Source organism: Protopterus annectens, chromosome 11.part0 (assembly GCF_019279795.1).
Source record: "Protopterus annectens isolate FY-2018-M chromosome 11.part0, PAN1.0, whole genome shotgun sequence".
Taxonomy (NCBI): domain Eukaryota; kingdom Metazoa; phylum Chordata; order Ceratodontiformes; family Protopteridae; genus Protopterus; species Protopterus annectens.
Genome location: NC_056745.1, coordinates 1474344879 through 1474361095, shown reverse-complemented (window position 1 = coordinate 1474361095; position 16217 = coordinate 1474344879). Strand labels below are relative to the sequence as shown.

Genomic DNA, 16217 nt, shown 5'->3' with positions numbered 1-16217 from the left:
TTGTCCATTTGACGAACCAACTGAATGGGTATCTTCCATGGTAGTCGCTCATAAGAAAAGCTCGCATGGTATCAGAATATGTATTGCTCCATGAGATTTAAACAAAGTGCTGAAAATACCTCATCATTCAAAGCGTACAGTCAAAGAAGTCGCTGCTATTATGTCAAATGCCACTGTTTTTTTTCCGTTTTGGATGCAAAGAGTTCATTTTGGCAAATTTTGCTTGAACAAAAATCTTCATTACTGATCACTCTCAGTACTCCTTTTGGCAGGTTTAGATTTTTGAGAATGCCATTTGGGATAAATTCTGCCAGTGAAGTCTTCCAGTGTGCCATACAACAATTTTTTCTGGATATGTTTGTGCTATTGTAGTAGATGATATTCTAGTAGGAGGTAATGGTGAAGCTGAGCATGACAGAAACCTCCAGAAAGTTCTGGAAAGAGCATGTGAAGTGAATCTTAACCTGAGTCCCCAGAAGTGCAAGTTAAGGCTTTGAGAAGTTACTTATGTTGGAAATTTGTTTACCAGTTCAGGCTTGAGTCCCCAAAAGTGCAAGTTCAGGCTCTGATAAGTTACTGATGTTGGCCATTTGTTTACTAGTTCAGGTTTATGACCAGATCGTTCTAAGCAAACAGCAATTCTTGAGACGTCAGCTCCAGATGATGTTCAAGCCCTACAACTTTTTCTTGGCATGGTTAACTACCTAGGCAACTTAATTTCAGACTTAAGCCAACTTTCAGCACTGTTCGGAGAGTTGACATGCAAAGATGTATCCTGGTCCTGGTTAGGACAACACCAAAGAGTGTTTGATGTCCTGAAACAGAGAATTGCCAGTCCACCAACTCTCAGACACTATAATGCTCACAAACCATTAACTCTTTCTTGTGATGCTTCAAAGTTTGGTGTTGGTGCAGTCATTCTTCAAGAGGGAAGACCAGTAGCCTATGCATCCAAACCTCTAACAAAAACTGAGATGCAGTATTCTCAGATAGAGAAACAACTCTTGGCAATTGTGTTTCCAAGTTCGAAGTTCCATAATTATATTTATGGCTGGCCTTTTCAAACTGAAACAGATCACCAACCTCTAGTCACTATTTTGAGACAGCCTCTGCATACAGCTCCTGCCAGATTACAATGCGTGATGTTGAAATTGCAAAAGTATAATTGAAATCTTGTCTACACAAAAGCCAAACTTCTTTATCTTGCTGATACTTTGTCCAGATCACCCAGAAATACCAATGAACAGCATGAAAATGAGCAACTTGAATTTGAAGTCATGAAAGTGGGAACATTTTCTTCCTCATGTCTTGATTAGCTTAGAAGTCAAACAGCCTCAGGTCCAATTCTTCAGAAGCTCAACCACTTTATCAGTTGAGGATGGCCATCAAAGCAATCATATTTACCTTATGACCTACAGCCATATCTTCCTTAAAGAGATAAGATTTTGTTTGACAATAGTATCATCATGAAAGGTCCAAAAGTGATTGTTCCAAAATCCTTACAAAAAGAGTATATTACCGTTTTACATCGTGGCCACACAGGAACTGATTCTACCAAAAGAAGGGCGAGAGGGGTAGTATTTTGGCCTTCTACGTCAAAGGATATTGAGAGAGCACGTTCATCTTATTCTGAATGTAATAGTACTAAGCTATATCAACAGAAATAACCACTTCAGCTAAACCAGATTCCTAAACTACCTTGGTCGACAGTAGCTACAGGCATTTTTGAATGGAATGGTCAACATTACTTGGTGTTAGTAGACTCTTAATTGGTTCGAGATTGACTTATTTCCTAATCTAGCATCAAGTACTGTCATTACTAAGTTGAAGCATCATTTTGCAGTCCATGGTAGTCTGCACAAAGTTATTTCTGACAATGGTACACAGTTTACAAGCCAGCAATTCAAGAGATTTGCTGAGGAGTGAGACTTTATTCATGTTACGAGTAGCCCTGAGTATCCACAGTCAAATGATTTAGCAGAACATGCAGTTCAAAGTGTGAAACAGTTATTAGAAACATCAAAATGAGACAATAGCGATGTTTTTCTGAATCTCCCAAATCTCAGAAATATTCCTCGTGATAAACATTTTGGTTCACCTGCACAAAGGCTTTTGTCGAGACAAACCAGAACCACACTACCAATCAGTAGCAATCGGTGGGTTCCCTGTGCTAAGAACAACAAAGCAGAGAAAGCTCAACTCATGAAAATGTGTTTGTCTCAGATGTCCTATTATGATAAGTCCAGTAAACTGCTCAGTCCATTACGAGAAGGGGAGATAGTGCGGCTGCAGATGTCCAAAGGTTGTGATCATATTGGAATTGTGAAAAGTGTATGTCCAGAGTTGAGACTGTACATTGTGGAATCTCAAGGAGTAGAATTTAAGTAGAACTGTAAACATTTGGTTCCGGTGTCTGAGTCTGTATTGCAGCATCTTGCCTGTGAGAAAGACTCTAGATCTCAGGAAGTTATCCAGTGTTCCAGTTCCAGAAGATGTTCCAGTAAATATCCCTGTTCCTGAGAAGAATCCCAAAACTCCAGAAACAAACTGTTCTCCAATGACTGTCCCTGTTGCTAAACACAGTCTTAATTGCTACATCACTAGATCAGGTTGCATTTTCAGACCATGTTCCAGATACACGGCAACTTAGACATAAATGTCGTGTTTATTTCTTAATGTCTGCATAATTGCATGTCTTTTTCAGATGTCATTATATTGTGGGCAATTCACTAAAGAGGGAGGATGTAGATTAGTACGTATGTATACCTTTAAGTAGCTTTCCATGGACTTGCACATGTGTATAAATACTGAGCATGTGCGAGCCAGACTGCCATTTTGTAGTAAGCTGTTGAGATGTAAGCAGGTATGTATGTGCAGTCTGTCTGTTAATCAGTTTGTTTATATTTTGTACTGCTGCTATCAATCCTGATGTGTTGCTGTGTAATAAGGCATATAAACAAACTACCCAACCTGTTCGTCTTGAATCTTAACATTGGACGAGGGACAGACAAATTCTTTTACATTTGTTGGACAACTAGGCCCACTGGGTACACATGCCTGTTTTCATGGGTGACATATGAGCACTGTCTGGTTATGTGAGTTTCTCTTTTTTTAAGTAACAGTGGAACTGAAGCCCACAAAGACTTCTCATAACCTTAATCTTCTGAGCTAAACTGACAGACTTCATATCAGGTGCATTTTATATGTAACAAGACATTTTTTTTTCCTTTTTTAGGTGGCTAATGGAACCATGAAGGAGTTTGACAAGGATAAGGCATGGAAAGCTGTGGTGGTACAGATGGCTCAATAAGAGTGTAAAATAGGTTTGAAACTGGACAGCGCAGTTTGGATTATGATGGATAGTCCTTTAGTAACTGCAACAGAGATTGACCGCACAGAACAGGACAGAAGTCCCTTTACTATGCTTATGGCAGGTGCTAGTGAGGATAATATGCAATGTATTCACAAGACCATAATTCAGCCTAGAGACAATATCTCTATAGTGTTTGTTATGTGAACTAACATTATTTTGATAAGTAAACTATGTATAGTGAAAGTGCTATATAGTAAAGAAATTATATATATTGTATTTTATATTATACATATATTTTAGTTGTAGACCACTGCCACAAAACTTATATGTCCTTTGGATTTCACTGCATAACAGTATCCTGTGTAAAATTAAGTATTTTGCATAGTTTATGTCAGAATATTATTAATCATAATTGAGTTTACTTGCCTTTTACTTTTGTGTATACAAAATGGTTTGCATGCCTTTGGTTGATTGTAAAATGTAAAATTCCTATGAACTGCGCATTAAGTACTGTCATTGTTTTCAAAAGAAGTAATTTGTTGCTTCCTGCTAAGCTATTTACCTTTAGGACGCAATTATCAGGACTTTCCCCTTACACAAGAACTGTAAGGGTTGTGACTCAGAATACACAAAGAACAAGAATGTGTCTAAACATTGTGATTACAAACACAATTCTCATTTATTTTTCTGGACTTTACTCTGAAGCCTCCTCACAGAAGTATAAAATGGTAGGTGCTGAAATACAACAGATCATTTACAGCTGCGTTGATTTTAAATAATATTGAATAATGGAGAAACTTCACACGAGTGAGCACTGTCTAAAGAGGAGACTTTGTCTAAGCTGACACTCGGTAAAGAAGCCCTAATTTGTAGCATGTCATGGACCTTACTAGCAACCCATTTGCAGAAACATAAATTGCCGATTAAATTGCAAGAGCTTTTCTTTTAAACTCTGGATATGCATTTCCTCACATAGAAAATTATTTATGCTACCTTGCTAATAAAGTGCCAATATAAAGAATGGTGTTGAAAAAACTTACTTAAGGCTTTCCACCCAAACATTATTTTCCATAAATTGAAACAGAAAAATCTTACTCCAGGCTTTTAACCCTGCATTGTTTTCCATAAATTGTACAGTGATTTAATTGCTCTAAACCGTTGCTTTTGAATTCTCATGAATGGGTTATTTGACTGTTGAAATCCTTTTACTACTCATCCAGGCTTTTCACCTACATGGCCTTATTAGTGGTCCTCCTGCGTTTGATGTTGTTTCCTCTTCATCGACTGGCCAGTAGTAATAAAAATTTGAGACCGCAGCAGTTACCTGTCATTGAAGAAATTTAGTTTAAACTTATATTTTGATGGATTCTACAGAGTTATCTCTACTTTTAGAGATATATCAGTATAGGTTTCTGTGATTACATATAACAATTCTGGGTTATTCTGATACTTAATAGTTTATAACAATTAACAATCTAGTTACTTTAGCTTATTAGGTACTTGGTGTAAATATTTAGATGGTTTCAGTTTTGTTTGCTGTTTAGGTTAATTAGTATTGCAACTTCTGTTTGAATGTATTCAGTCTATTCAGTATTATATATGTATGTTGTTAAAAGTCTGAATAAAAAAGTTAAAAAGTAAGTAATGGTATGGTTTACTTTTCCCCTCTGAATATCTGATGCATTTTCTTTGGATAGTTTTAATAGACTGAGTGGGCCTTGATTAGCTGTAACAGTCTTCCCTGGACAGAGCATCACAGCCATAATTAAATCATTTTCCAGTGACCTTGCTGTGCAATTAAATTATTTAACCAATAAATTTCATGCCTTCCTTTTTGAATGAGTTATCAACTGGGTGGTTAGGCGAAGTCATCAGAGCATTGGCTCTCAACATCAAAATGCAATTTTAGGAGCATAGTTCTCAACCTTCCATCCTGCAAATGAGGAACACTAGTCTTCATAATGTGGAACAAATGGGCAAAATGTGGAACATGTACTCATGGCTTACTAACAACTTCAACCAGGAAGGTCATAGGATGGTTAAAATATGCTGCTTTTACTTATAGAAAAGATCTTTTAATTCATTAATATGATTCATTTCTATTTACCATGAATATCAGTTAAAAAAGTCCTAACACTCAATGTGTGACACACCCTTTCAAAGTGGAACTTCGAGGAACATGAACTTTTTTAAGACCCCAAATAACGTTCACTTGAGAGGTATATTTAGTAGTGCTTTTGTTTAAATCAGTCTTTCAGGTTATTGGTATTAAAAATGCTCATATGATGAGTTCCATTGATGATGATGATCTGAGTGCAACTGATGCTAGGAGTTCTGGTCTGAGAAGTCAAGTAGGTTGATTAAATCAGTGAAACAGCAACTCTAAATACTATTTCTGCTGTTAAGCGGAAACAAGAATTCATGCAGTTACCATGTGATTAGAAGAAGAGTGAAAACAAGCTGCTGTGTAGGGAATCACTGCGCAGAAGAGCGATGCATCACGCCATCCTTATGTGAGATGTCGTGGAACCTGCCTGACAATGCAGAGATGTTGAATATCCACTTGGAGCTTTATACACTTACATTAGACTAGTACATAGAAGTAAGGCAGATACTGCCAGAATATGAGCAGAGACCTCAAGATGATCAGTGCGTGATAGTGGTCATTTCATGAAGTGCAAAAGAGCTGCACGTTAAGAATGCTGTGCTAATAAAGCAATCACAATCAATTCTTCTGAAATAAGACAATATGAAAACTGGAATGCAGGCCTTCAACGTGAGCATATTCAGAGTGTTAGAACAGTGTGAAGTCAAATACCTCGTGGGATTTCTTCAAAGTTGTCTCAGTGATCTGTTACAAAAAAGACTTGGGTAAATCAAAACTGATAGAATACACCCAATGTTAGCCCCAAAGCCAGCACTTTGTGTGTGACGAGTCTACATATTATGATTCTTGCATTTTAGGCAGAAGGAAGAAAGCCTCAAAAAGTACCCTGGATGGTTGTTACATTGTGTTACAAAGGTGTTGAAATCTCAATGGATAATGCTTACTCACAGCTGATGAGAGAGGGCAAACAACGGTATTTCAGCCTACTCACTCTATACTAAGGAAACCGAAGACCAATTTTGATATTATGTACCTCAATAAATGAGAGAGTACATTAATTAATTGATCCAGATCTGGCACTGGAAGCTTTGTGAGAGTAAAGACTGCTGCCTCCAGAAACACTGATGGACTCGGCAAACATTCTGTGCAGTCGGCAGAAATAAGAGCTACCGAAGGGCAGCTAAAGGGGTGATAAAGATGCCAGTGCAACAGACTTACATTAAAATGTACAAAGCAAGTTATATTCAATGGACATTGAGACTCTGGTATAAGTCAAAGTCAAAATAAACTTTATTGTCATTTAGAATGACACACATGTAGCCTAAATGAAATTTTGTGCATCAGCTCAGTTCTTGAGATTATAAAAGAAAGTGAAACAACACACACAAGTAGAGGAATTAACATAACTAACAGATACAATACTACTCCCAATACATGCAAGAAAGAGTAGACATTTACCAAAACTCATATACGAAAAGAATACTAAACATAAATATTGCACTTACTTGGAATATATGTAAGTATATATTGCACAAATAAATAAAAACTGACTTATGTGTCCAGACCTCTGGGACTAGTTCCTGAGTTCAGAAGTCTAATCACTGTAGGGTAGTCCTGCAGCAGATGCTGTGATATTTTTTGTTCAAAACTGTTTTTATTGTTTTTTAACAAGAACAATGAACCACCAGTTATTTACACTCATAATTACAACAAACTATATACACTGTCCACAGCAAAATAATTATATACAATGATGTTCCACTCACCAGAATAGACAAGGAGAAGGTTACTGTCATGACCTCAGGTCACTCCACAACAAGTACAAATATGACTCTGTCATTGTCTATGTTGGTTGAATGACCTGAGACATGCTTCCCTGGATTACATGAAAAGACACATGGAGGAGCTCTCTGATCTTGTAATCCAGGCAGGTATGACCCTAGCTCTAGGTAGCATCCTACCTTCGCCCAGAATGATACCGCAATACAAGGACAAAATGATTGACTTCAACAATTGGCTAAACTTCTGGTGTCATTCAAAGGGGATCCAGTATTTGTCTGCCTGGAACGACATGGTTGACAGGCCACGATGCTTTGCCAGAGATGGCCTGCACCTGTCACGCCTGGGATTCTGGACACTGGCTAAGGCTCTTGCCACCCCTATAGTGCTGAAAAACCAAAACCACTACCGTAACTGATACAGGCAAGCAAAAACTGAGGGTAATGCTACTCAATGCTAGAAGTCTAAACCTCAAAATGCACTCAATTGAGGCACTCCTTAAAATGGAGAATATTGATATCTGTGCACTGACTGAATCCTGGTTCAATTCTCCAGAGAGCACCCCTGCTTTACCAGGATATAACTCATACCAAACCTTTCGGCCATCAAACCAGGACCGGAACACCAAGGGCGGAGGTTTGTCCATACTCATTAAGGACAACCACACCTCCAGGTTAGTTGCCCAACATAATTCATCTGAAATTATACAAGTGCAACTAACTCTGTGCAAAACTGCAATCCATATTGTAGCTTGCTACAGATCCCCCACCATGCCCCAGGATTCCCACTCCTCTTTTCTTGATATAATAAAGAATATCAGGGTCCAACCAAACACCCTAATATTAAATAGGAAAAGTACTCTTGTACCAAGTCCTTTCCTTAACGCTTCCGAGAATTCGTAAACTCCAATGCCCTGGATCAAATGGTCCACACCCCCACCAGGGGCAAAAATATCCTAGATCTAGTACTTACCAACATGAGTGACAGGTGCTCCACACCTGAAGTCAGCTTCTCGTTGGTCAGATCCGATCATAAACTAATCACCCTAGATATCCACATCCTGCCCCCATCCTCCACTAAGGAAACTACAATAAAAAACTTCTCCAAAGCCAATTTCATGCTACTTAAGGCAAAAGTAGCCCATGCAGATGGACAATACAGTTACCACTGCCGAATCTTATGCAAACCCACTCTATAAGCACATACACGGGTGCATGGATCATGCCATCCCTAATAGAATCAAGACGCAGTCTTCTAAAAAAAGGAAACCAATCTAGTGGTCCTCTGCTATTAACAAACTCTACAACAGAAGGGAGAAACTGTTGCAAAAGAAAAAAAATCCCATGAGTAGAGGAGCTTCCCTGTTAGCCTCAGCAAGAAGCTGAGATCTTTCATAAAATTCTCCAAAGCGAACTATGAAAATAAGATTGCCACTGACTCTAAGGACAACCACAAAGCATTTTACAGCTATGTCAAAAATCTCAATGGCAACACCCAGATCTGCTCTGAGCTACAGCATAATGGCAGAAAATTCAGGGAACCAACTGATATCACCAACATCCTGGCTGATAGGTTCAGTGCCAACTTTATCCCCCCTCACCTCCTAAAGGGCCCATATCCATACTGGAAGAATGCAGTGTCCCTGCAATCACAACTGAAAAGGTGAAAACTGCGCTATTGAAAGCCAAGAACACAGCATCCATGGGACCAGACAATATCCCTGGCTGCGTTCTACATGAGCTTCAGAACGAACTAGCCCCCCCCACCTAAGCACTATGTTCAGTCATAGCCTCTCAACAGGCTTTGTACCCACTGAATGGTGCATAGCAACAGTTATACCACTCCACAAAGGGGGAGCCACCATGGACCCCGGGAACTATCGCCCTATTAGCCTGATGAGCCTGGTCTGCAAGGCCATGGAGCATATTATTATGGAACCCATAAACAAGGATATTGGTAACCTCCAAACTCTGGACCCCACCCAGTTCAGATTTGTGAGGTGTAGATCATGTCTCCTGAACCTAGTCAACTTGTTTGAAACAGTCACCAAAGCCGTGGATGAAGGTAAGGCAGTTCTCACTGCCTATCTTGACCTAGCCAAGGCTTTTGACACCATCCCCCATTCTGGTATCATAAATAAACTCACCAAGCTGGGTATAAATCCATACGTCACAAGATGGGTCGCCAACTGGCTCACAGACAGAACCCACACTGTAAAAATTGTAGACTTCAAATCTGACTCCAAACCTGTGACAAGTGGTGTACCACAGAGTTCAGTCTTGTTTGGGATCTACTTTTCTGAAGTACAGGCCAACACAGATGGCCTCTAGCTGACAAAGTTTGCAGATGATTGCAAATTGGGTGTCATAGTCGAGTCCCCAAACGATGTGGACATCCTGTGAAAGGGCCTCATCGAGACTGATGTCTGGTGTCAGAATCATGGCCTCAAACTCAATGCCAAAAAATGCATTGTCATCCCCTTTGGTAAAAACCCTGTATGCATGGACTACCACATAGGCGGTAGCCCACTTAACACCGAAGGTGTGATAAGAGACCTCAGGACTCTAGTAGACAGTAGCCTCTCCTTTGATAATCACATCGCCACAGTAGTCAGGAAATCCTTCTACGTAGCACATCTCATCATGAAAGGTTTCTCATCCAGTAAAAAATAAGTCATTGTCCCTCTCTACTCGGCTCTCATCAACCCATTATAGAGTAAAACACCCCATTAGGAATGTACCTCACAAGGCATCTACAGCAGCTAGAAAGGCCACAAAAATATCTCACAAAGAGGATTTTGGAACTCAAACAGTTACCCTATGCTGACCGCCTCAAAAACTCCAACTTTACTCCATAGCATATCGCCTACTCCGAGGTGATCTCTGCCTAACTTACAAAGCTATGTCAAACCCTGAGCTGCTGGACATGCTACACCTGAAGAAATTCCAATCTCTCCGAGCTACATGCTCTAGAGACCTAAACATCGTCACCACAATATGCTGGGGGGATAGATTCCTGTCCCAGAGACTTCCCATACTCTGGAACAAGCTACCTTTCTATGTCAAGCAGAGTTTGTCACTAGCACCCTTCAAGAAAAATCTTGATGAGTGGATGGACAATAGGAAATTCACCCCGGGAACCACATCGGTGGCCTTGCTAGACAGGGGTGCAGGTAAATAGCATCCGTGGGTGGTGAAAGCCAGGGAATCTTGTTGGCTAGGCTTACATAGGCCCTAGGGGTGATAGCCTAGTACCTACCTATGAACCTATGACCCTAATTACATACAACAAGGAAGTCATTCAATATTTCTCCAGTAATGACTGCAGTTTTTCCCAAGCAATTACTTTATGTGTTATATTATTCATTTTCAACTTTATGGTAGATATTTATTTATCAGATATATATTTGTCTAAATAAATAAATTCATTATTAAATGAGAGAGAAACGTCAGATTTCCAGTTCTTTGTTACAGTTTTCCTTACAGCTGCTAGAATTGACCATAACATATGCATTTGATTTTTAGGCATAACTTCTGGTACTGGTACATTAAACAAGATGAGAGAGTCAGATATGTAACAATTATCATTCCATAAGCCTTTACAGAAATTTCTAAGTTCATTCCAAAATGAGATACCTTTTCACAAGTGACAATCATATGGAGCCAATCTGCATCTACTGTTTTACATCCCAACATTTTGTGTCAGTCCTCATATATTTTTGCAATTCTGTGAGGTGTCAGGAAACACCTGTGTAGGAACTTCCGTGTATAGATTCTCCAGTAGGGAGAAACTGTTGTTTCTTTCTGTTGACCTTAAATAAAGTTTTTTTTTGTTACTAATATTGAATTCTTCCCTGTTTATTTTAGTTGAATAGTTCCAATAAGCGGCATCTATAAAGGTAAAATCAGATGTAATGGTTTTGTATATCATATATATAAACGATGGGTCTTTAAGGAATTATTTATATTATGCATTATGTTTAGTATTTTAGGTGTATTTTTATTGTGCATTTCTAATTATAATATAGTTTTGTTATAAAAAAAAAATTCCCCTGCAGGATTGGATATCTAACCAATTACTACTTTGTATGCCAAATCTAGTAATTAAGGAGTCAGATGAATATATTTTGTTTATAGACAGAGATTGCTTCCAAAATAAAAAAATGGTTCTTTTAAAGGTTAGCATTTTGTTAATATGAAAGTAGAGTAAACACTCACTAGTGTAGGCAATTGGAAATACAGAAATTATTAGATTTTTGGTTAAGTGATTGGAATGTATAAGTCTTTTACAATTTAGCAATATCTGATCAATGAGAGAGCAGGATTTTAATTTCTACTTATCTTCCTGCATATATATTTTTATTGACCATATAAAAATATTTATGTTTATTTGAGTAAGTGGTTCAAGTAATGCTCTGCTGTTATTTAATAAGTTAGTTTCATGTATTACCTTTTAGTATGATGTGTATGAAGTATTGAACCATAACAATATTACATTAATAATGACATATTTAATATATAAATCAATGTTAGGGAGTCCAACACCTTCTTCTTCCCAACTTACTGTATGCCTTTGTAAGGATATCCTGGGTCTTTGGTACCAAAGAAATTTTAATAAAACATCATTCATTTTTTAAGTGAGGGGGGGGATTAAAGACTGACTTATAAATAGGATTTTAGGTAGTAATATCATTTTAATTAGTGTTAATCTGTCTTCAAAGGTAAAGAATAGTTTGTTCCAGCTATCAGTTAAACTAGTAATTGTATGAATTAGGTATTGATAATTGACTGAGATTGTTTCTTTAAGATTAGATTTAAAATATAAACCTAAATATTTAATATTTGTAGTGTCCCAGTTAAAATGTTTGTAAGTTGTCAATTTAGTGCTGACTTTCTTGTATATTAGAAGTGTTTGAGTTTTGTTATGATTGAATTTTAGACCTGATAAACTTTCAAATTTGTGTATAGCGCTAATAGAAATGGATAACTGCTGCCAGAGCCATGGCCTTAAGCTAAACGCCAAAAAATGTATAGTCATACCCTTTGGTAAAAACAAGGTAACCCCAAGTTACCACATAGGTGGCAATCCATTAAGCACAGAAGAGGTTATCAGGGACCTGGGGATCCAAGTTGACAGTAACCTTTCTTTTGACACTCACATTGCCAAAGTGGTTAGGAGGACCTTCTACATTGCCCACCTGATTATGAAGGGATTCACATCCAGATCAAGGGAGGTCATTGTTCCCCTGTACTCTTCACTTATCAGACCAATGATTGAGTACAATGCCCCATACAGAATGTATCTTACCCGACACCTGCAGCAATTGGAAAGACCCCAAAAGTTCCTCACCAAAAGGATAAAGGGGCTCAAAAATATGCCATATGCTGCCCGACTGAAGAAACTCCAGCTCTATTCAGTCGCATACCGTCTGCTCAGAGGTGACCTGTGCCTGACATGCAAGGCCATGTCCAACCCAGAATTAATGGACATGCGCCACCTCAAAAAATCCAAATCCACCAGAGCCACAAGAGCAAGAGACTTAAACCTCAACACGGATATAAATAGGACGTGCTGGAGGGACAGATTCATCACCCAGAGACTCCCTATGCTGTGGAACAGAATCCTGGTCCATGTGAGACAGAGCACCTTGCTGGCTCTGTTCAACAGGAATCTTGACCAGTGGATGGGAGATCGTAGGTTTACCCCGGGGATCATCTCTGTATCACTGCTGGACAGAGGCACGGCAAACTAATGGGTATAGTATTCTTCAACCTAAGGGGTGGTGAAAGCCACACAATTCTGCTAGGCTTATAAATGCCCTAGGGCAGATAGCCTAGTATGAACCTATGAACCTATGTGTGTGAATGAGTGTGTGTGTGTATGTGTGTGAATGTGTGTGTGTGCGTGTGTGCGTGTGTGTCTGTGTGTGTGAGTGTGTGAGTGTGTGTGTGTTTGTATGTGTGTGTGTTTGAGCATGTGTGTGTGTGTGTGAATGAGTGTGTATATGTGTGCGAGTGTGTGCATTTGTGTGTTAGTGTGTGTATGTCTGTGTGTGTGTGTGTGTGTGTGTGTGTGTGTGTGTGTGTGTGCATGTGTGAGTGTGCATGTGTGTGTATGTTTGTGAGTGTGTGTGTATGTGTGTTCATGTGTGTGTGCGTGTGAGTGCGTGTATGTGTGTGTGTGTGTGTATGCGTGTGAGTGTGTGTATGTGTGTGTGCGTGTGTGTCTGTGTGTGAATGTGTCTGTGAGTGTGTGTGTTTGTATGTGTGTGTGTTTGTGCATGTGTGCGTGTGTATGTGTGTGAATGAGTGTATGTGTATGTGTGTGTGTGTGTGTGTGTGTGTGTGTGAGTGTGCGTGTGTGCATGTATGTGTGTGAGTGTGTGTGTGTGTGTGTGTGTGTGTGTGTGTGTGTGTGTGTGTGTGTGTGTGGTATAGAAGAACAACAATGGTAGGGTTAACCACCTGGCAGCACGAACCTTTGCTTTAGGTTATTAACATTGTTGAAGTGACACCATGAACCCATGTGGAAAAACAGGAAAAAGGGTTGGGGTTAGATGGACAGATGGATGGATGAAAGGATGGATGGATAGAAAGTTATGAAAGAAGCAGATAATGCAGAGGAAGAGAGAGTGTTCAGTGCTGCTGGGAAATTCATTTATTTTTGGGAGTAGAAGATGATATTGTACTGCTACCATTACAAGAAGAAGAATATAAATTAAATTTACATATTTACAGTAGAATAAAGTCCCCCTGTTAGCTGATAAGAATCTTTATGAGTTGTGATTTATGCATATATACTGGAAAAAATGGAGGAGTGTATCTGGGTGGTGGAGATCATCCTTTGCCTATAATGTAGTTACATGTGTTATGTGTCTTACAGGATTACTATTATTTCTTTCCTGAACTATCTTCTTGCTTGACTTTAACTACTCCTCCATTAACAGAAGGGCCCACACCACCACAAACAGGTATGGTCAGCGATTCCTGAATTTCATTAATGCTAACTTCTTGGACAAACTAGTCCAAAACCAATGAAGGGCTCAAAAATATTATATGTGGTTTTGACAAATGTAGCACTCCCACCACTTCTCAAAGCTCACAATTACAAATCAGATTATTCTGCAGTCACATTTACTATAGGTGAGAGACCTGAGTCAACTCATACACCCTCCATCTTCAGAGACTAGTCTAACTAACCGATGATCTGATTTTTTAATTTTTATTTACACTTTGTTGACTGAGGTAGTCCCACAAAGCCAATGGCCTCTTTTCAGGGGGAACCTGAGGTGGTCCTCATACTTAGAAGGGGAAATTTCGTCGTGGCTTGGGAATTTTCTCCTGCTTTTTTTAATTGATGTCATAGGACCTTTCAAATCCACCTGAGCTACCCCCGTCTCAGGCAGATGGTGGCATGATTTAATGTTTCACCCAAAGGGCGACACACTCAGGAGTGCAGCACCCCCTTGATGTCACACTACAGCATCAGTAATGGAAAATTAGTCCAACTTCCTGGTGTGAGAATAGAACCCACAGATACAGTCTATGCCCACCTCCAAACTACCACTGAGTGCCAAATTTAAGATCAAACTCATTTTCTCAAACCTCACTATCAACAAATTATACAATAGGAAAAGAAACTTCTCACAGCATACCTGCAAATTTTCCATATTTTTTGCAGAATGTCCAGATATGTGCCTTATATTTCTATTCTGTGCCTCATAAAATTGGTGGTTTTCTGGGAAAATCACAGAGTATTTCAACCACTTAAAAATGATATAAATTTGGATCTCAGGCTTCATATCCCTTTGAAAATTTATGCAAATGTAAATTGCTTCACCATCAAATGTTTGAAAGTTAGTTTACCGTCGTTCAGATGGTTGAGGGTACAGGTGCAAAATCTGAAAATCCAGAGTTGAAATTACATTGCTCCAGAACATCGAGTTGCAGCTTGGTTTCATGGTTTCGAGCATCGCTGTTTACAACTGAATCACACTACAGTGGGGATCAAGACAATGACCCTTCTCCTTATTGTAGTGCAATCTCACAGCTGGAATATATAATTAGCAGGGGATGTGGGCGGCGCAGGGGGGCTTGCCCCCCTGCAAAACGTGTGTAAGACATCTCTGGACATCAAGGTAAGTTGGATAATGTTGATAATGTTGACTTCGACAAGATTGACATTAACACGTTCGTTGGTGTAGAAAACGCTGGTATAATTTTCATTCATTTAGTTCAAGTACATCATTACCCGAAGAAGAGATTTCCAGAATTTTGATAGTAAGCCATGTAAAACATGTCATTCTAACAACTTGTTTAGCTTACCTTAGTTTTAAAGGGAAATACTTAAAATCTGTCCTTGATTTTGGGCTTTTGTCCACTCATTATTTTTGGCTTTGTCCAGATTTCTTGCAATTAAAGGTTGAGGGGTATGTTAACCTTTAAAATTAAACTTACTGCCTTATCAACTAGGGAAGAGCTCACAATGACCAAAAAAGGAAAGCAGAAACAAAATTAAATCCTTCAAGAGCAAATCAGCACCAATGCTAAGGATAATCACAAAGGTTTCTTCATCTATAACAGGAACCTAAGAAACAATAATCAATAATAACAATAATCAGTAATAACAATAATCAATAATAACAATAATCAGTAATAACAATAATCAATAATAACAATAATCAACAATAACAATAATCAATAATAACAATAATCAACAATAACAATAATCAACAATAACAATAATCAGTAATAACAATAATCAGCAATAACAATAATCAACAATAACAATAATCAGTAATAACAATAATCAATAATAACAATAATCAGTAATAACAATAATCAATAATGCTCTGAGCTAATACAAAATAACATCACATAATCACCTCGAGGACATCATCATTATCAAGGGGTAAATTCAGCTCAGACTTTACCCCCTATCTCCCCCCAAATTGCTCTTTGCATACTAGCATACCTACGCCACCTGGACATATCCTTTCTGAGCAAGTCCTAAGCACCC

General features: G+C 38.6%; 1 protein-coding gene across 4 annotated transcripts in view; it reads left to right on the top strand.

Moving 5' to 3' along the window:
* Positions 1 to 4954, top strand: part of MLC1 (modulator of VRAC current 1) — a 789519-nt gene extending 784565 nt beyond the window's left edge. For all 4 annotated transcript variants that reach the window (XM_044088780.1, XM_044088778.1, XM_044088777.1 and 1 more), the window contains one exon: positions 3236 to 4954. In XM_044088780.1, the coding sequence (XP_043944715.1) occupies positions 3236 to 3310 (75 nt within the window). In that variant the 3' untranslated portion in view covers positions 3311 to 4954. The remainder of the gene's footprint in view (positions 1 to 3235) is intronic.
* Positions 4955 to 16217: the final 11263 nt, after the last annotated feature.